Here is a 20,065-nt window from a genome sequence, read left to right as displayed (position 1 = left end):
ATGGCCAAGAACAAACTAAGAGGGCAGAAGTCCAGGAATGTATTTCATATAGCCAGCCAAAAAAATTATAAGACTAAAAACAAAGCAAAACCAGTTATCACGAATCTTAAGAAGATAAACACTGTGAGTGATGAAAAAGTTAACAGAGTGAATAAAGCTTTCATAGATAAACAAAGGGAACTTCCACATTTCTCAAAATTGAACCTTGAACCTCTACAGAAACAGGTGATTCCTCAGCATGACTTTCAGTCATGAAAATGAGCCAGTTAATGTTGATGAAGCAACAAGATTAATGTCTCAGCTATAATACCCTGCAGATATATCAAATAACCCCAAAAGAGAAATATATTAAATGTTTTGTACAGTTTTATTAAAAAAAAAAAGAAAAAGTTGGTGGGGGTTGGTGCCTGGGTAGCTCAGTTGGTTAAGCCTCAAACTCTTGATCTCAGCTCAGGTCTTGATCTAAAGGTTATGGACTCAGGTTCCACGATGGCCTCCACTCTGGGTGTGGAGCCTACTTAAAAAAACAAAGTCTATACAGAAAGGGTGAGGAGCTGTTGAAGCTACTGCCAAGTGAGATGAGCTGTGGGGTGCCTTCATTTTAGGCAGTAGAAAAAGAACAATTATTTCTAGAAACCAAAAAAAAAAAAAAAGACAAAAGGAAAGAAAAGAGAATCGAGGGCAGATAAGAACAAAAAATTTCCATCTATCTAGGGCCATTTGGCCTTCTGTGGAGGGACTTAATTTTAATCAGCTGGTTTGGGCCAGCTGTGGTCTACCTAACCTATAGTCAGAGGTAGGCACGGAATAGAACCCGATGCCTTAGGCCGTTGCTATTCTAAGGTGCTGTCCATTTACATCTACCCAGCGAAGAAATCTTTAGCCTCCGTAGGCACTAGGACTCCTGGATTGGACTTACAGAGGCTCTCACCATCCTTCCTGCAGTCCAGGGAGGGAGGCTGAACTAGCAACAGGAAAGGTTCACTTAGGAAGAGTGGGGTTTGGGGAAGGCTGTAAGATTGGAGCTGGTAGAGAAAGATCAGTTAATACAGGAGATGGCTATAGTCTTTCAAAACAAGGTCTGAATGGTGGAACTTTCTTTCCTAACTTTTTTCATAGTTTTAAATTTCTGTGTTTCCTCAGAAAAGTACAAGTGCTACTAAAAGAAAGGAGAATCCAAGTTCTCAAAAATGTCCCTGTCAGCAGTCATCTTTTAGAACTGAAAAAGGAAGGTTGTCCCTAGAAGAGTCTAAAAGGAAAGGAAGGACTCCCACTATTAGACTGATATGCAAAAGATTGAGCAAGAAATTAATTATTGCAACATTTTTCTTCTCAAAAATGTCCCCTTTACTTGAAGAAGATCCCATGTGTTTTCAGATGAGGATTTGAGGTCTCTCCATGAGAACTAACTGGGTGCAGGGGGCAGTGGTGAGGCTGGACAAGAACATGGGCTCTGAAAACATACCATGGTTTAAATCCTCCTAGCTCTGTGACCATGGGGTGGTTATTGGTTCTCCTTGAGCCTCAGTATCCCCATCTAGGACACGAGACTATCCAAGCCTGTCTACGAAATTAAGATTTAATAAGACAATGGGGAAAAAAGATGCAAAATGACCAAGATACATTCAATGAGGTAACATGTATTAATTCCTTTTTCTTCTTTATTTGGTAAAGCATGCACATGTCCTCGGTAAATCTTTCTAAAGGGCAATCAATAGGCAAGTTTTTTTTGTTTTTTTTTAAAGATCTTTATTTATTTGACAGACAGAGATCACAAGTAGACAGAGAGGCAGGCAGAGAGAGAGGGGGAAGCAGGCTCCCTGCTGAGCAGAGACCGTGATGCGGGGCTCGATCCCAGGACCCTGGGATCATGACCTGAGCCAAAGGCAGAGGCTTTAACCCACTGAGCCACCCAGGCACCCCTGTAGGCAAGTATTTTGATCTGAGATTTGCATAGCTAAATCTTTGAAGCTTTTCAAATTTTAGGGTCAGAGGCAAAAGGCAGGGGTTTTAGAATAATAATTCATTAGGCTGTAAATCCCTTAGCTTTGGGGAATTTTCCTTTCATATTTTCATATTAAAGCTATTCACTCAGTATGTATTGTGTGCCAAGAACTCATTTTAAGTGAATTATATTTATTCTTTCACTTAATTCTCATACACCCTAAAATAAAGTCTCTCTGTTCCCATTTTAGAGGCAAGAAAACCAAGGCTCAAGCTCGTAAGCACTGGACAGCTTCCTTGGAATCTGATGTACAGTTGATACTCAGTAACTAATTCACGGTCAAGTTAATACATTGCCCTGTTATACTTGTAGAGCACTTTCAATTTATACATCCTTTTCACATACCAGATCTTGTTTTATCCTGCTTTAGGCAATCAAATCATTCTTTCCTTCTTCTTTCACAGGCTGGGAGGGACCTCATTGCTCTTAGATACAAGTAAGAACCTTAAAATATTAAGGTTTTGAACAGAGTAAGACAGGTTTTCCAGTTCAGTCCTTCTGATTGGTAAAGTCTTCCAAAGGGGGGAGGGAGAAATTGGCAGGAGCGTGCCCGATTCTAAATAGCCCAAACCTGCTGCTTGTATGCTCTATTCCTTGCTAAGAGTGGAAAGCCAAATGACAAGACAAAAGATGAAAGTCAGTTTTGATGTTAAAGTCTGCTTTGGCGTCCTTGTAATATTGTCATAGATCATTTATATTAACTTAATATAATTACTTTAATAATGATGCATATTATAAGTAGACCACTCATCTTGAATGCAAACCGTAGAAATGAGACAAATGAAGTGTTTAGCTCAAAGGTCTTTTTTTTTTTTTTTCCTTCCTTCTCTTCTTCTTCTTCTTCTTCCTCTCCTTCTGTGTCTCTTCCTGAACACAGGCAGCCAGAGATTCAGGCCCCCAGATTTCTCTCTGCAGAGTGTACTTTACCTTTTGGATGGGACTTTAAAGACTTTAAACAGCTTGAGACTTATAGTTTGCCACAGGAGCATGTAGCAAATTCCTGTTTCTACTTTTTGAACCAGGAGCTGGAGTATAAGAGCCCCGCGCAGGAAGTCGCAGGTGGTGGGAAAGGGGAAACAAGGTCATTTTCAACCATGTACATTGAGGTTGTACCTTTAAAGTCAATTCTAAATTTAATTGAAAGCTGAGGGCAGAGAAGCCAAGATCGGAGCAATGTGGTGATTTATTCTGAAGCCTGTAAGAAGTCATGCGGCTGAATGTGGGATGAGCTGGGGCTTTAATAAAAATGGCACTGGGGAAGCCAGCGGGAAGAGGCACAAGAATGGAACTGGGTTAGATGAAGGATCTCCAGGCCTGAAAGGGAGCGGGGGTCTGAGAGAGCAGTGTTTGCCCAAACTCTGCTGTTTTTACCGTGATGGATGCACATAAGTAATCCGCATCAAAAGCAAAAACCAAGATCAGACAGAAGCCACCAAGACTCTTCAGACAGTGAATTTTGCATGAAATCATTAAGGCGTCCAAATTGCAGAAAAGCTATGGAATGAAGGGCAATGAGAACTCACCTAATATTATTTCTAACTGAAATTTAGCTGAAGAAAAATGACACGTTCCTTTATTAAAACACTACAGGACTTGACAGCGAAGTGCCCACACATTTCTACGGGTGTTATTGTCTACTAAATTATATTGGACCATTGCTACAGAAAAATCTATAACGTGTTTTCAGAATCAAACTTCTGTGTTGACAAATGTTTAGGAACTATCTCTCCGAGATAAGGGATGGGGGAGGAATAAACAGAAACTTGTTAGCAGATATTATATTAGAAAGGAACTGAGCTAGAAATTGTACTTCCTGCCTGGGTTCTAGGCTCTCCGATCTGAAGAAGGAGCTGTTTGTCCCTCCAGCAGTGGGGACTCCGTGTTCCCATGACTCTAATTTTTATAGTTTTTTTTTTTATGATCAACTTCACGTCCTATTCAGCATCACTATTATTGATCTTAATCTTTTGGCAAACATATTACATGCTCTTTGCAGAAAACTCAGACAATGCAAGAAAGAATCAAGAAAAAAATAAACATCAGTTGTAATCTTACCCTCCAGAGATAACCACTGTTAACATTTCGGCCAGTATCGCTCTGATTAAGATAATATTCAAAGGACCAGGAAGGTTTCACTTAGAGAACCAGGCACTGCTTCCTATTGAGGAGTAATTGTCACATTCAGCATTTGGACATGGTGGTGGCGGCTCTCGTACAAATCTTTAGATAAGTAACCGCTAACTTTGTGTCAGGCTTTTCCTCATTGCTTTCTATTTTCTAGTTGGCTGGGTAGCTATGAAGATTTACATCTCCACAGATGAAGCCACAGGAGGGTCCGTCTGGATTCTGTGAATCACGTGCTTGTGACTACCAACTTTTGGCCACCACCAAGTTTCAAATAACTTCCTAGGGGAGTTTAAATCTTTATTTGTGGTGTGTGTGTGTGTGTGTGCGTGCACGCACGCACGTGTGCACGCACACATGCACGCTTTTTGGGTAATATTTGGGCAGAGACTGGATGGCAATAATAGAAACCTAAAAATAATTGATATGTTGTGGTACAAGAATGATGAGTGAAGTTTCTTCTAATTATTTCCTTTATTCTTGTCACAATATTAGTGGAACAAATGAAAATAGTAAGAAAAAAGGTGACAGGAAGAGGGGCAGATGAGGATGAGGGAGTGGGCATGAGCCAATTCTTTAAAGCAAGCAGTTTGGTAATGCGCAGACTTTCAGCTTTCTATGTTCAAAAAAAGTCACAATAGCAAGGCTTTTGCATTGACGTTTACTAAATTCAAAAACAAAAATCCGGGTTCCAATCCCACGGCTGGCTGCTGCTTAGTTTCTCTGAGCTTCCGTTTCTTCATCTACAAACGAGATTATAATACTGCTCTTACCTAATTGACTTTACAAAAATGTAAAAGGGAAGTTCGGATGAGGTAATTATGTGAAGAATAATGTCATTTTAGGATTCTGAGACCTTGTGTTTTATAATTATATTTGATGGTTAGAATTACTTTGATTTGTCATAGAATTTCTATGTTTCTAGGGGATTCCCCTCATGATAATGTTGCGTCTGTTATAGCTGATGGTATTTAAGTTCTTTTTTTCAGAGAGTCAGAGTAAAGCACTGAATTTTGAGAGGCCTTGAACAAGTAACTTAGACTCCCTGAAACTCAGTTTCCTGTCCTGTGAAATGGGGATAGCAGGACCTGCCTTTCAGGGCTGTTAAAAAAATGAGGAATAATGTGTATAAAACACCAGTTGGCCACAAAGTACCCTTTCTATGGTGGCTATTACTGTTATAACAGGATCAATTTTTAAAATATCCCCCCTCAGCTCTCTAGTCTCACAGTTCATATGTAAAAACACAAGGACGTGTTGCTTAGAAACTCCTGACACACCACCCTTCCAGACTTTGGGAATTTCTTTTTCCTTAGGAAATTTTTCTAAAACTCAGTACTCTCAGAGCAAGGCCAATACCTTACTCTTCGAAGGGATTCTGTTTGCTGATGATTTTGTTTGGAAAAGGCAACCAATAAATACAGTCAAGACAAAGTTAAGTTTTACCAACAAATTCGGACCGCGCTATCAACTATTAGCCTAGAAATAAGACTAGAGAAACTCATGGCCATCTGCCCTCTTATACCAAGAGAAAACATGCACATAGTCAAGAGATTTGTCAGTATGTTATGCTTCTGCTTGTTTCCTCAAAAACATGTTGAACCCCTGCCATCCACCTCCCCTCTGGTAACCATCAGTTTGTTCTCTACATTAAGAGTCTCTTTCTTGGTTTGCCTCTCTCTGTTTTTTCTCCCTTAATCATTTGTTTTGTTTCTTAAATTCCTGTGGTCACTTTCAGTTTTAACTTTCAGGGTCGGTATTGGAAGGAAATGAGTTTGAATCCCAGTTTAGCAGCTTAGGGGACCACTGCTCTACGGGCTACTAGCTGAGCGACATTACGCAAACTGACCAATCTCTCTGAAAATGAAGTGTCTGCTTCCTGGACAAAAGAATGAGTTGAGAAAATGAGTTAAAGTGCCTGGGTCTGCCATCTGATAGGTACTCGGAAAATTATAATTGTGGTTGTTATTAGTCAACGATGAGATGGAGGGAAAAAGGACACGAATCCAGCCCCAAATAAAAGCTCATGGGCTTCATGTGCGCTTCAGTATTATGGAGATGGAGGTAATGCAGCCTGTGTGAAGAGAATAAGATCAGGGGAGGTTTTAAAAGAGATATTTGGGTCTCACCTGTGAAGATGGGTAGAAATTCTTCAAGAGGAGAGGGGAGAGGGTGATTGAGGCAGAGGAGGAAGCACAAAGTGGGCAAACGGGTACAAAGGAGGATGCTTGGGCAGGGGCGCTGTCCTGTGTCTTGCGTGGAGCACGGTCCCAGGGTTAAGAACGGTGGGAGATAAAGTGGAAGGGCACTGTGGCTCCAGACTGGAGATGGCTTTGTATATACTGTGATGCTGGGCTTGGCTTCTTGAGCAGGAGACAGACAATGCAGTTGTGCTAGACATCCTCCTCTTGCTCCTCCAGATTCATCCTCCTACTGCTATCTGCTCATGACCTAGAGGGCTAACATGCTGTGGACCTCATCAACAGGCTCCCTTGACCTCTGGCTTCCAGGAGGATCTGGCCAGTGGGACACAGCGAAGAAATCAGAAGGAAGAAGGCTGAGATTATTTATTCCTTTGATGGAAGTCATAGCACCTGTCAGTTGGCTCTCCCACACAGCTCTCTACAAATACTCCTTCTATTACCCCTCCCTAATTTACCCAGTTTGAGATACCAAATGTTCTGTGCTAGGACCCCGACTGACACATAATTTAAATAAGTAATAAAAATCAATGTGTTTGTGGGGGTGGACAAGGGCAGAGAGACCATGGTGCTAATGCCGAAAGACATGAAATTCCAGGGCATACGACTAAAATAAAGAATAATGGATTGTCCGTTCCTGTGGTTGCTAGTCCGGAACAACATGGAGACATGGTATGGCTTCTTGGAAAGCATCCTCTTATCTCTAAGCAATAATGAGGACATGACTGATTCCTGACATGACTGAAGGGTGCACCCTGAAATGCTGTTCACCATCCCTGTGGGTGGACTGGGTTCAAGAGGAAGATCTTGAGATAAGCAATCTCATATCAAGATTGTGTTTTTATTAGGCTAGCCACAGAGGATAGATAAAAGGTAGAAGGGACTTTGGTGACTGAGGTGGCAGATTATGAAGAACCCCCCCCCCCGGCCCATTTTTCCTTTGCAAGGAACCCACAGAACTTCTCTTCTCCATCTCTGCTCTTCACCTCACCCTGGGTATGGAGGAACCATCTACTCCCTCTCCTCCCCTCCTGTCCGTCTTGTGCTCTGGGAAGGATGGGAGGCCACCATTTTCTTTTTAAGGCTCTCCTCAGGGGTTTGAATTCTGAGCCTCAGCTTTAATCATGTAATAAAAACATATGTTTTCTGTTGTGAGAATTTGAGACAGCAGTGAGGAGGAGGAGGAAGGGGGAGGAGATGGGGTGAGGATGTGAGGGTAGACAGGACTAAGTGACTTCCACTGAGCAGTAATTGCAGTGGAGAGTAGAAGACCATTCTCAGACCTCTGAGGCATAGCTGGAAGCATTTCATTCAATAATCATTTCAGACCGAGAGCTGTGTATGCAGGGTACTGCTGGGCTTTGGGGAAATGCAAAGTGGAGTGGAGGGGGATAGCGCGGGGAGAGGATGAGACCTACACACATATATGTAAGTAGATGAAGGAGATGGGATGGGGTTCAGAAGACAAAGAGATGAGACCAGCTTGTGGGAACTGGACCACAGAGACAGTATTTGAATTGGGTCTTGGAATGTGGGCAGATGGGGAAATATCAGGGGATTTCTGGGCCCTTCTTCTTCATCCTTGCCACCTTTCTTGCCCTTTCCCCAAAGCAATGAATCTGCTTCATTTTGTGTAGAGAACAGTTTCAAATATTTAATGAATAAGTATTAGATAGATAAAATTTATCCAGGATACCTTTCAAGGCATATGAGGTCTAGCACAAATCGTATTTTGCATCGGTTACCTTCATCATCACCTCAACCACACCAGCAATGAATTAATATCTGCTTTTTTTTTTCTTAAATATTTTATTTATTTATTTGACAGACAGAGATCTCAAGTAGGCAGAAGACGCAGGCAAAGAAAGAGAGGAGGAAGCAGGCTCCCTGCTAAGCAGAGAGCCAGATGTGGGGCTCCATCCCAGGACCCTGAGATCATGACCCGAGCCGAAGAGGCTTAACCCACTGAGCCACTTAGGGGCCCTTAATATCTGTTTCTAATTACAGAATTAATACACGAATACTTTTTGGTCTTTAAAAAATTGAACCATTTTAGTCATTACACAAGTTTCTGTTGAAATCGCCAGCCCCAAACCCATATTTACTTCTAGAAATATATTGTTCTGTGTGTGGGTCTGTGGTTACATAATGGTATCATACTGTGTGTTCATTCTGCAGTCTGCATTTATCACTCAGTATACCTTGGAGCTCATTCTGAGTTACTTCGCAGAGATCTACCCTCATTCTTTCTAATCCTGCCTGGCATCTGTTTGTTTCGAGAGTTTGGGAAACACTTTTCCTGAGTTTTTCCGAAACATTCCTGATTATAAAAATCACCCAGACCTATCCATGGCCTTTCCCAAGAGAATCTGTTTCTGTAGGACTGGAAAGGGAGTTGAAAAGATTATTTTCCAATATCCCAGGTGATTTTAACTTTCACAACGTCTGAAAACACCCTCACGGTTTATTTAACTATATCCCTGTCAAAGGGCATTTCAGTAGTTTGAATTTTTTTGTATTACAAATAATGCTGCAGTGTGCATCCTTATACCTTCTTCCTAGTGCTTGTGTATTTTCTGAGGTTGACACTGAGAAATGGAACTGATGGGTCATTGGGTATATGCATTTTAATATTATATTAGGGACTGCCAAATTGCCTCCTGATGTGGCTAGAGCAGTGTTTGGTCCTATCACTGTCTCAATATTTTTTTTCTTCATATATTAAAAAGATGAATTGCATCTGCTTTTTCATTATGTCCTAACATCAAGTTGTGCCAGAAATTATCATCACACCTCTCCAGTCTGTTCTTTACTATTCCAGTAAAAGGAACTAAAGCTCACCCTGCTACTGGCTGGCTTAGTTGGTGGAGCATGCAACGCTGATCTCAGGGTCGTGAGTTCAAGCCTCATGCTGGGTGTAGAGATTAGTAAAAACAAAATAATAAATAAACTTAAAAAAAAAAAAAGAAAGAAAAAGAAAAAAGAAAGCTTACCCAGATAGTTAAGCCAGAAATCTAGGAGGCTTCTTAGCTTCCTCTAACTTCTTCTCACTCCCCAGCACTAAATGGTCACAAAGATTTGGCAAATTTTATCACTTTATCATCTGACGACTCCTGCGTGTCTCCCATCACTACATAATTCAATCTGCCTCCTTTTTTTTTTTTTTTTTTTTTTGCTTTAGACAATGTAATAAACTCCTCATGGATCTTTCTTCTCCTCCTTCCACAACCCCCTAATAGTCATACATATTAATTATATCAGCACACTGATTACAACTCTTTTTTTTTTTTTTTTATAGATTGCTGGGGGTGGGGGATGGATGGGGTGGCTGGATAATAGACATTGGGGAGGTTAAGTGCTATGGTGAGCGCTGTGAGTTGTGTAAAACTGATGTTTTACAGACTTGTACCCCTGAAACAAATAATACCTTATATGTTAATATAAAGCCCGGCAGGGACAAATAATAAAATAAAATAAAAAAAGATTTTATATTTTTGTTTGAGAGAGAGAGAGAACAAGTGAGGGAAGGGGCAGAAGGAGAGGGAGAAACAGACTCCCTGCTGAGCACGGAATCCCACTGAGGGCTGGATCTTAGGACGCTGGGATCATGACCTGAGCCAAAGGCAGACACTTAACCCACTGAGCCCCTGATTACAACTCTTTAATGCCTACCAATTACCACCCAAATCACCTTTACACTTATGAATTTGCAAAGAATACAAAATCAACCAACCACTTTTTGTCCAATTCTTGTCAAAGTCCTGCTTGATAGAAATGTGATCTATGAAGAATTGCTTAAAGGACATGCAGTCTGTCTATTCTTCAAGCTAGTCTAGATTATGGTTCATTAAAAAACCATACACAATACACTATTATAGTTCCCTGTAAAATTGCTTTCTATGAGTTATTTGCTTTGTGTATTTACTTTTAAGAAGCACATCAAAAACAAAACAAAACAAAACAAAAAACCCTCTCTATATTCTCAAAATCTAGACAGTGTTTATTTACATAAATATTGTCATATATATATATATACACACATATATATCTACACACACACACACACACACATCAAATTGAAACCAATAGGAAAAACCCAAACTTCAACATCTTCCCTAGGATGTCTTTTCTGGTTATTTTTACCTACTATACATTACGTAACCCCAGACCTACTTACTCTTCCCTGCGTGATCCAACCTTTGTTAAGCTTCTGTGCTATATCCTCTACCTGGACTCCTTCCCCCGCCCCCCTTCTTGTCAAGCTGAGGACTCTATTCAGCCAAAAGACCAACTCAAAGTCACTCCAGGTAAGCTGAGTTGCTCCTTCCTCTGTGCAACCATAGCACATTATCTGTCAATCAGCACTCCTCACACTGCTTTGCGGTTACTTGCTTTTATGTCTATCCCCTCCTCTAGAAAATGTGTTTCTCGAAGTCAGGGCATGGGTCTTCTTCAACTTTATATCCCTCACACTGCCTAAGAGAAGCATGGAACTTCACACAGTAGTTGTTTAATAAGTATTTATGGAATAAATGAATGGATAGCACGGCTTTGTGGTATGAAAAGAGGCAACTCCTTTTAATCTTCCTTCCATCCAGTGCAGCAACCTGGAGCTCCTGAAATGGCTACGGTTACTCAAATTGTCATAACAGCTATGGACAGCTGTGATTGCAAAAAAGAGAAGTCTTGAGCTGTGAAGGACACTTTACCCCCTGGCCTTTCGCACAGAATATATGCGGCTGAATGTCTGTGGCCAGAGGACACAGCTTGCCATGTCTGAGATTATCCTTCTGCCTAAAAGCCTGGCTTTGGGGTATGAGCAGAGGCTGAGTTGGGGAAGTTTGGATATGCTATATATTCTTTTCTTTTGATGGTGCCATGTCTTCCTACAGAAGGCTTAAAAACCTTGGAAACCTGTGTTTGTTTTTAATACATCAGAAACATATATACTAAATTAGATTAAAATACACAGATTTTTGGGGTGCCTGGGTGGCTCAGTTGCTTAAGTGTCTGCCTTTGGCTCAGGTCGTTCTGCATTGGGCTCCCTGCTCAGCGGGGAGTCTGCTTCTCCCTCTCCCCTTGCTAACCTTCTCAGCTGGTACTCTCTCTCTCTCAAATAAATAAATAAAATCTCTTAAAAATTACATGGATATTTTTTAGCATCAAAGAAGTCAGTAAATATTTTCCATCATAAGGTGAAGTTGTGTCTTTTTAGCAATCAGATACTATGTATTTGGTTTTTGTCCCATGTGTCAGATCAATGTCATAATATGTATTTTGAAACAGAAAGCAAATGTAAATGAAAGAAAGCAAACCAAGGACCCATCACAACCCGTACAATGGAATGAGGAACAACTGGGTGTGGAAAGAAGAATTCTTTGTCCCATGGGTATGGTTAAAGCATAATAAAGCAGCAGTTTTGGCTGGACCCTGTGGAGGAGATGGGTGGGTGGAGGGCGGGTGGGGGGGTGCGAGGTTGGTCCTGCTGCCTGGAAGAGCCTGACTCCTAACTTTGGGGTAAAGCTTCCGGGGAGGCCTTAACTAACCTCCAGGGAGTTCCAATCAGGGATTTTACAGTTTTGCATGGTGATTTTTAATTTAGAGTTTTTCTCAATGTTTGAGTCCGAGTTTCTGTTATGATTAAGTTGGTGCTAAATTGTGTTACTTTTATTGTACGTGGCTAACAAGGAAAAAGCATTAATAAGATGCATAAGAGACATGCAGCACCATGCAAAGATGTAGGAGTCCCACAGCCAGCTGTGGCAGGAGGGTTCACAGAAAAGCCATGAGAAATTGGATCATCACCTAGCACCCCGAGTGGCCTGTGCATGGGGACCAGTGAGATCCTGCTATTGAGTGTGCTCTGGAAGAGCCATGATTTCGGTTCAGCAAAATTCTACCAACTGTCACATGAAATTAGCGTTCACTTGGGGGCGCCTTGCTGACTCAGAAGAGCATGTGGCTCTTGATCTCTAGGTTATGAGTTCAAGCCCCATGTAGGGTGTAGAGATTACTTAAAGAAATGAATAAATAAATAAACGTAAAAAAATTAGTGTGCACTTGAATTCCACCAATTTTGGATTTGGTTTTTATTTAAATTTATTTTCACTGTACTGTTGCTTAAGTTCCATGTATTGAAGGAGTTAATGCCTATATAAATAGTATTATCATATTTAAATAATATTATAATTAAAATAGCCTAAGTCAACACTGGGCCCTGAAGAGTTTGGTGCTTTATTTTGTTTCTTCTTTGAAAAACCTTGTTCAAGATTGAGAAACATTGATTTGAAATCTCCTTCCTCAAACAATTGGATATTGGCCTAAGTAGAACTCTGCTCTAAGGGCAGAAAACCTTTGGCTGCTAGTGGTCTACAATGGTCATGTGAGAGCGTGAGAGCCTTGGCCATTTGACATATGAGCTGACATGACCTGTCCAAGGTGGATAGAGGACCTCATATGATTTTCACAACCACCATTGTCCTGATTTTATGGACAGAAACGAATAGGCTTGGAGACAAAGTTAAGCCCGGGCAGACTTAGGTACTGGGCTACAGTAGGATTCCAACCTAAATATACTTAGAGCTCTAAATGCCAGTTCCAGCCTTTGTTTTTTAGTTTTTCATTTTTTTCTAGTCTCCTATCAAAATTATATATGCTCATGGTTTAAAGAATAAAATGGTTTATAAAGAAAAGTAATAGTTTTCTACCTCTCTGTCACTTTCTTCACCCCAAAGGCAATCACTTTCATCCATCAGCCGTGGCTTTTAATATTGACCTCCATGTTTCTATCTCACAGGCTTATGTTGCTGACTTCTTGATTTTTTTTTTTTTTTTTTTTAGTTGTAGGTGCTAAGTAATAACTTTTCACTGTAGAAGGTGAGGGTTGGCTGTCTTCCTCTCCGCCGCCCCAGGATGCTCTCCCACACATACCACCTTCCTCATCCCCTCTGTCCTCCCAATTTATGAGACTGACTCGCTAACTATTGTGCTAAAGAGGCACCTTCTCCTCCTAATTTAATTATGTCATAATTTTTGTTCCATTTGCACTACAATTTATACTACAGTGACCACAGCTGAGTCATTTTGTAAACTATAATATCACTTACTTTTCCATTTATGTTGTTTTCTGTGTGTTTTGTTTTATTTTCTTTGAATCATTTCAATCTATACTTTTTGGGATTTGTCTTCACTCAAGATGTGCAGATAGGTGACATACTTTACCAATTTTATCCCCTGTAGATTCTCTCCAGGGACATTATGGTTTGCAGCAGTTTGGGCTAATTGCTCACGGAGATTCCTTTCACCATCACCCCGTAAATTCACTTCAAACTCCCCTGTGTGGAATATTGCTTCCTGTATCTAAGACTTCCTTTTGCTAGTGCATTGACCAATTATATACTTTCTTGAGAAAGTATAGGAGAGATAACTGTTCTTGAAACCAGTAATTCTGAAAATGTCTTTTTTCCCATTATCCTACATGATGAAGTTTTAGTTCTGTATAAAATTCCACATTAATAATCATTTTTCTTTGGACTTTTAAGGGCTTTGTCCCATTGCTTTCTAGTTTCCAGTTTTGCTATAAAAAAATCTGAAAAATCTTGTTGTGACCTATATATTTTTTTTAATTTTATTTTTTTTCTTCCCTTTAGGAGCTTGGAAGATCTCATCCCAATGGTATTACATTTTTCTAGAATGTGTTTCAGCATGGGTTTGTTTTCATCCTTTTTGCTGGACACTCAGAAAGTCCTTCTGAATTTGAAAAATCATGCCTCTATATTAGGAAAATTTTAAATTTTTTTTAGAAGATTTTATTTATTTATTTGACAGAGAGAGAGATCACAAGTAGGCAGAGAGGCAGGCAGAGAGAAAGGGGGAAGCAGGCTCCCTGCTGAGCAGAGAGCCCGATGCAGGACTCGATCCCAGGACCCTGAGACCATGACCCTGAGACCATGACCTGAGCCGAAGACAGAGACTTTAACCCACTGAGCCACCCAGGCGCCCCAAATATTATTTCATGGTAAGTTCCTATCTTCCATTTTATCTGTTCTTTTTGGAACTCGTATTCTTTGGATATCACACCCTTAAGATTATCTTCTATCTTTTCTTTCCTATGTTCTACCTAATTTTTCTTATCTCTAGGTCTTTTTGCTTAATTTTCTGGCATAGTTTATGGGGCACCTGGGTGGCTCGTTTTTTGCCTTTGGCTCAGGCTCTGATCTCAAGGTCCTGGGATCCAGCCCTGCTCATTGGGGAGTCGGCTTCTCCCTCTCCCTCTGTTCCTTATCCTACTTGTGCTCTCTCTCTCTCTCAAATAAGTAAATAAAAATCTTTATTAAAAAATGATTTTTTGACATAGTTTTATCTTCAACCCTTCTGTTGTGTTTTTCATATTTTTGCTTTCCAATCCTTCTTTTTTGTTTTTTGAATGTTCATTAAAAGATAATGTTCTATCCTCATTTTATAATTGCGGTATTTTATCTGATAGTATTTTCCGGTATTTTTTTCTTATCATATAAGCTTTGTTTCATTCAAATTGCTATTTTCTGTCCATTTGTTTTAGTTACTGTTTTAATGTTTGAGACTTTTCTTAGCAATCTGTCAATCTTGTCTGTCTGCTCTTATCTAAGTGGCTGGGGGTTTATCGATTGAGGTTCACTGGGGGCCATGTGGCCTTTTAGTTGGGGAAACTCTAGGATAGGTTTGTATCTTTAGATTTTTTTTCCTTTTCGGTTGTCAGAGAGGTGCTTGCATTTTTTGGTTGGAGGGTGAAGGCATGGCGGCTGAGGGTAGAGAGGGACTGGCAGTGTGCACCATGGTGTGGTGCCCACGGAGAGATCTCAGGATCTAGATTCAGACACCCTTTGACTCTGTACAGTACTTCTGTTTTCAGCTGTGCTTGGTCTGTCCCCACTCCAGAGACCCTCTGTTTCACTCTCAGAGAGCACATCTTCAGTCTTTTGCAGGGATGGGGGGCAGTTTGTAACCAGCTAAATGGGGTGGGGGCAGGATTTGGAGTCTCCCAGGGAGGAAAAATAGCCTTAAATATATTTTAATTAATTAATTAATTTTTTAATTATTATTGTTAACATATAATGTTTTATTTGTTTCAGGGGTGCAGGTCTGTGATTCATCAGTCTTACACAATACACAGTGCTCACCACCACACATACCCTCCCCAATGTCTATCACCCAGTTGCCCCACCCTCCTCCTTAAATGTATTTTTCTCAATAAAAGGAAAATAGTTGCTAAAAGTAGAAAAATTATAAGCAGACCAAGGCATAAAGTAGAAAATAAAAACGATTCCAAATCTCAGTGTCCAAAGATAACCACTGTTAACTTGTTAGCATATTTCCTTCTCATCTTTTGACCCGTGTGTGCATTTATATATGTTTGTTTTATTTCTTAAAGCAGAACTGTGGGAATGCAAGGAATATTGCTTCTTCATTGTAGGAAATTTTTCAGGAATGGCTTTTAAAGACTCTTACCAGTTTTTTTTTTTTTTTTTTGTAAATGCCTTTTGGAATCTAGTAACAAACATGACTGAATTAGTAAGCCAGTCCCTGAATTTGGAGGTCAAATGCTACCCCTGTTCCCATGTGCACATTTTATCCTTTTCAGTTAGTTAGTAGGGAAAGAAGAAACATTCAGTAAAAAGAAGCAAAACGCCCTTAAACTCACCCACCAAAGGTTTTAGGAAATGCACTTGGTTGTGTTTTTAATTCATTCTTTTTCACTAGCAACACCAAAAGTTGAAAGTGTCAGGAACTCACTGGGAGAGAGAAAAAAGGATTAATTTGTTATCAAAAGTAATAGGATTTGGGCGCCTGGGTGGCTCAGTGGGTTAAGCCACTGCCTTCGGCTCAGGTCATGATCTCAGAGTCCTGGAATCGAGTCCCGCATCAGGCTCTCTGCTCAGCAGGGAGCCTGCTTCCCTCTCTCTCTCTCTGCCTGCCTCTCCATCTACTTGTGATTTCTCTCTGTCAAATAAATAAATAAAATCTTAAAAAAAAAAAAAGTAATAGGATGAGACCTTGGTAACTCAATTCCATTGTTTTGTAGAATTAATTTCAGCAGGTCACAGGCTCCTTGCATTGATCTAAAGACAAACAGGGGCAGCACAGAGCGGGCATAAAAGAAATGTGTGTGTTTCCTGATATAAGGGGTTGCAGGAGGCAGGTTTTGACTTCTTCCTTTGGGGAATTCAGCCCCCCACATTTGGCCCCTTTCCCCCAACCGACTGCCCCCCCCCAACAAAAGAACAAAACCTTGTCTCGCTAATGTGCCTTGGAAGAACTCAATAAAATGGGCATTGCAGATTAAGAGTCCTTCTGGATGTTAGTCACACAGGGTATAACTATCTATGCAGGGATTCAGGCGAATTATATATTCTAACCAGGGCTGTAGCTTCCCCTCCTCCTCAAGCCTTGTGGGTTGTTTATTCTCTAGGCAATTGTGTACAACTTTCTGCTTGTAGATAACTGCATTTGTCAGGTATGTCCCCATGGAGGATAAAGTGTATCATGAACAGGTTTATAAATATTACCATAGATAGAAAATACAGGAGTTTCTTCAACTACTCAATTGAAGTACCTTAATGCGAAGTACCTTAATATGCATGCACAAAAAAGAAATGAAAAATAAAGGAAACATATTGTCTCTCCTACCCATCTATGAGCTCTTGAAAGCTGGCTAAAACCAATCTTATCAAAGTAACCTTTCCCCAGTGCACCTTACAAAGCCCAGCCATGGTAAGGTCCTGATAAACACGGAATACATGAGTGAAACTGAAAGTGACTTCCATTTTTCAGATTGGCTTTAGGAGAACTGAATTCCATGTTAACTCAAAAGAAATCCGTGGGAGGGACTCATTTGCGAGGAGGCACCCGTGGGTGGTTGTCAGCACGACGCAAACATTCCTTGCTTTGTCATCCTGTCTCCTTCTTAGCACTGGCCAATTCCCAACCACTGTCTGGGTGTCAAGAAGGTAGAAGTGGAGACGCCCTTTGCCACTTTCCCTGCCCTTTTCATCCTCTATTTTCCCCGGCTCTCAGTCGCATTCCGGCATGCGCCACGGTCTCCCTTTACAGCCCCTCGATCTTCAAGAGCAGCCTCCCACATTCCCGGCTGCTTCCTCCACCACCGGGGTTGGGCCAAGCTCCTAGCTCACGTTGGCATTCGGGCTTCTCTTTGTCCAGGGTTACTTGTGCGCCAATAATCCTGGCTCCGAAGGAAGGCATAAGGAGGAGGAATAGTCGATGAGCAGAAATGATAAAGTGGAAGGGTGGAGGTGACAAGGTTGGGAAGGACGAGGGGAAAGCGTTGGAGAGGAGGCAGCGGTGGCCACAATGCATCCCCCAGTTCACACGGAAAAGTTAAACAAACAAGTAAACAAAAACAATGTCTGGAACTTTTTACACAGTTAAATGTATTTAATTATTTTACTCCGAGATGATGAGCTCTCAACAGTTTTTGCGTTAGCGTGTTCTTTTATGAGCAAATGGCAATGAAATAAAGAGTTGGTAAGTCGGTTCATAATTTTATTATTATTTTTTAATGAAATTGTATTGGTCTGGGAAATCCCAATGCTTGGCAGAGAGATTGAGAGCTCTTAATGGCTTGGGAGTCAGAGTCTAAGTTTTAATGCTGCTTTCTGTCCTTGGGCAAGTGATTTAACCTTCTGGATTTCAGTTTCCTCATCTGAAAATAATAAGTGCCTCCGGGAGGTTAAAGACGACCCTGAAAGGTCCTTAGCACCTCGTGGAGAACATAGAGCTTACTGTTAGATTTTATTATTATTAATATAATGATAAATGGAAGCGCTTGTATTTAGGTACCCGTTAAGGGACTAACTTCATGTGTAGGAGTGGGTTTTAAGTGGTGGCAGACTGGCCACCACTTCGGGAGGACCAGGTTGGTTTTTCTCTGGTGTAATTGGAAAGGTGATGACTTCAAGGCAGATCGGTTTGCAGCCCAGTTCTGTAATGTACTAGCAGAGTGACCTTGGGTCGTTTAGTTGACACTGGAGCCTCATTGTGTCATCTATAGGATGGGATAATCATGCTCACGACGCAGTGCTCTTGGAAGGCACTGTGTTCAGTGATGGGGAGTGGTAATGACCTAACACAGTAAATAGTTGTTGGCATAATTAATTTTCACACAAGCCTTTAAGGAGGTTTCATAATTACTCCTGGTTTAAATATAAGGAAAGGAGTTTGTAACAGTGTATGGTTTGTCTGGTGATAGCTACACTTAGAGGGGGCATAGTATAATGTAGTCGTCCATTGGCTAAGTTGTATACCTGAAACTAATATAACATTTGTGTGTCAACTGTACTTCAATTTAAAAAACAGATAAGTACAAGAAAACTGAGAATAAGGTCAGGTAATTGCCTAAGGTCACACAGGTGGCAGAGCCTAAATACGAACCCAAACTGTCTTTATTTTTATTTTATTTTATTTATTTATTTTATATAAACCTCTGACCAGGTTTATTAAACATAACAAAATTGTATGTACAAAGTAACTTGGTCCTGCCGCTTCAAAACATGATCCTTTCCTACTAATATTTTGATAAATCTGTTAAAAGCAGCTTACTCTAAAATTAATGGAGGGAGCCTGGGTGGCTCAGATGGTAAACTGTCTGCCTTCAGTGCAGGTCATGATCCCAGGGTCCTGGGATCGAGTCCCATATTGGGCTCCCTGCTCAGGGAAGAGCCTGCTTCTCCTTCTGCTTCTCTCTCTGTCTCTGATGAATAAATAAATAAAATCTACAAAATTAATGGAAAAGTGCCCACTGTACACTAAATAAATGGCCTAACTACTGGAACTTTAATACTTCTATGATACAACTAACATAGGTAGGATCAAGCCCGTGTGACAGGCTGCTGGAGAACTGATATGAGGCCATTTTGGGCACTGCTGCTGGGATGCTGTCAAGTTTTTGGATTCTAATGTTCCCATTATCTGATTCTAGACGCACCACAGGAATATCGGTGGGCTCTGAGGTCTGTTTAGCTGCTTGCTGGGCTAGAACCGATATCACCCCCGCATGCCCATCTGATCGGCTCCCATGGTAGCCCAGAGTCCTTGGGAATCTGAGCACGGGGCTCTGACAATGGATGGATTCTTCTCTGTGTCCTCCAAGTGCTGTTCCAAGGTGGCCTCCATCCCATCCACCCCCACACCCCCTTGGCCTAAACCCAGACTGTCCTTAAAGGCCACTCCCTTAACCACTAAGCAACAGTCAGGGTAAAGGCGCCATGTGGAGATGATCTGAGGATGCTCACCAGTGAACTAGATTTGGGAGGAGATGCAAATCACAAAGGTAAACAACATCTATTTGGAGAGGAAAGCCTTTTTTCTTAATTTTCTTGATTCGTATTTCTGAGGGGCTGTAATTTGTTAAATTTTTCTATATACACATAGTAAGCATCTAATAACATTTGTGTGCTGAGTCAGTATCCAGTTTGGGATTAACATATGTTCCTAGAATAAGGGGACTATGGCACCATCCCTGCCTCGGGCAGTGGGCAGTTACTGGGGGAGAACAACACACAATTGCACTGTAGGGACACAAGCTTTGGAGTCCAGGGTTGGAGTGCTAGGCCGGCTGGGGGTGGGCGGGGGTGGTGGGGGTGGTCGTGGTGGTGGTGGAAAGGGGCCAGGTGTGGGGCGGGGAGGGGAAGTGAAGAGGGGTGGCTGGAGCAGCTTTCCCCTCACAGTTGTCTCTAGAGGT

At 41.1% G+C, this 20,065-nt stretch overlaps 1 protein-coding gene and 1 pseudogene across 2 annotated transcripts; one reads left to right on the top strand and one right to left on the bottom strand.

Moving 5' to 3' along the window:
• Positions 1-307, top strand: LOC132010070 (ribosomal biogenesis factor-like). 2 transcript variants are annotated; one of them, XM_059388047.1, is made up of 2 exons: positions 1-138; positions 263-307. In XM_059388047.1, the coding sequence occupies exons 1-2, from the start codon at positions 1-3 to the stop codon at positions 305-307; spliced, it is 183 nt and encodes a 60-aa protein (XP_059244030.1). The 2 variants fall into 2 exon arrangements, with proteins under 2 accessions (XP_059244030.1, XP_059244029.1); XM_059388046.1 differs by lacking the exon at positions 263-307 and having other exon boundaries at positions 1-255.
• Positions 308-19,147: 18,840 nt separating this feature from the next.
• Positions 19,148-19,497, bottom strand: LOC132010514 (ragulator complex protein LAMTOR5-like; annotated as a pseudogene).
• Positions 19,498-20,065: the final 568 nt, after the last annotated feature.

The sequence above is a fragment of the Mustela nigripes genome, chromosome 2 (assembly GCF_022355385.1).
Source record: "Mustela nigripes isolate SB6536 chromosome 2, MUSNIG.SB6536, whole genome shotgun sequence".
Taxonomy (NCBI): domain Eukaryota; kingdom Metazoa; phylum Chordata; class Mammalia; order Carnivora; family Mustelidae; genus Mustela; species Mustela nigripes.
Note: the sequence above shows the minus strand (reverse complement) of the source record. Positions and strands in the feature narration are given on the sequence as shown.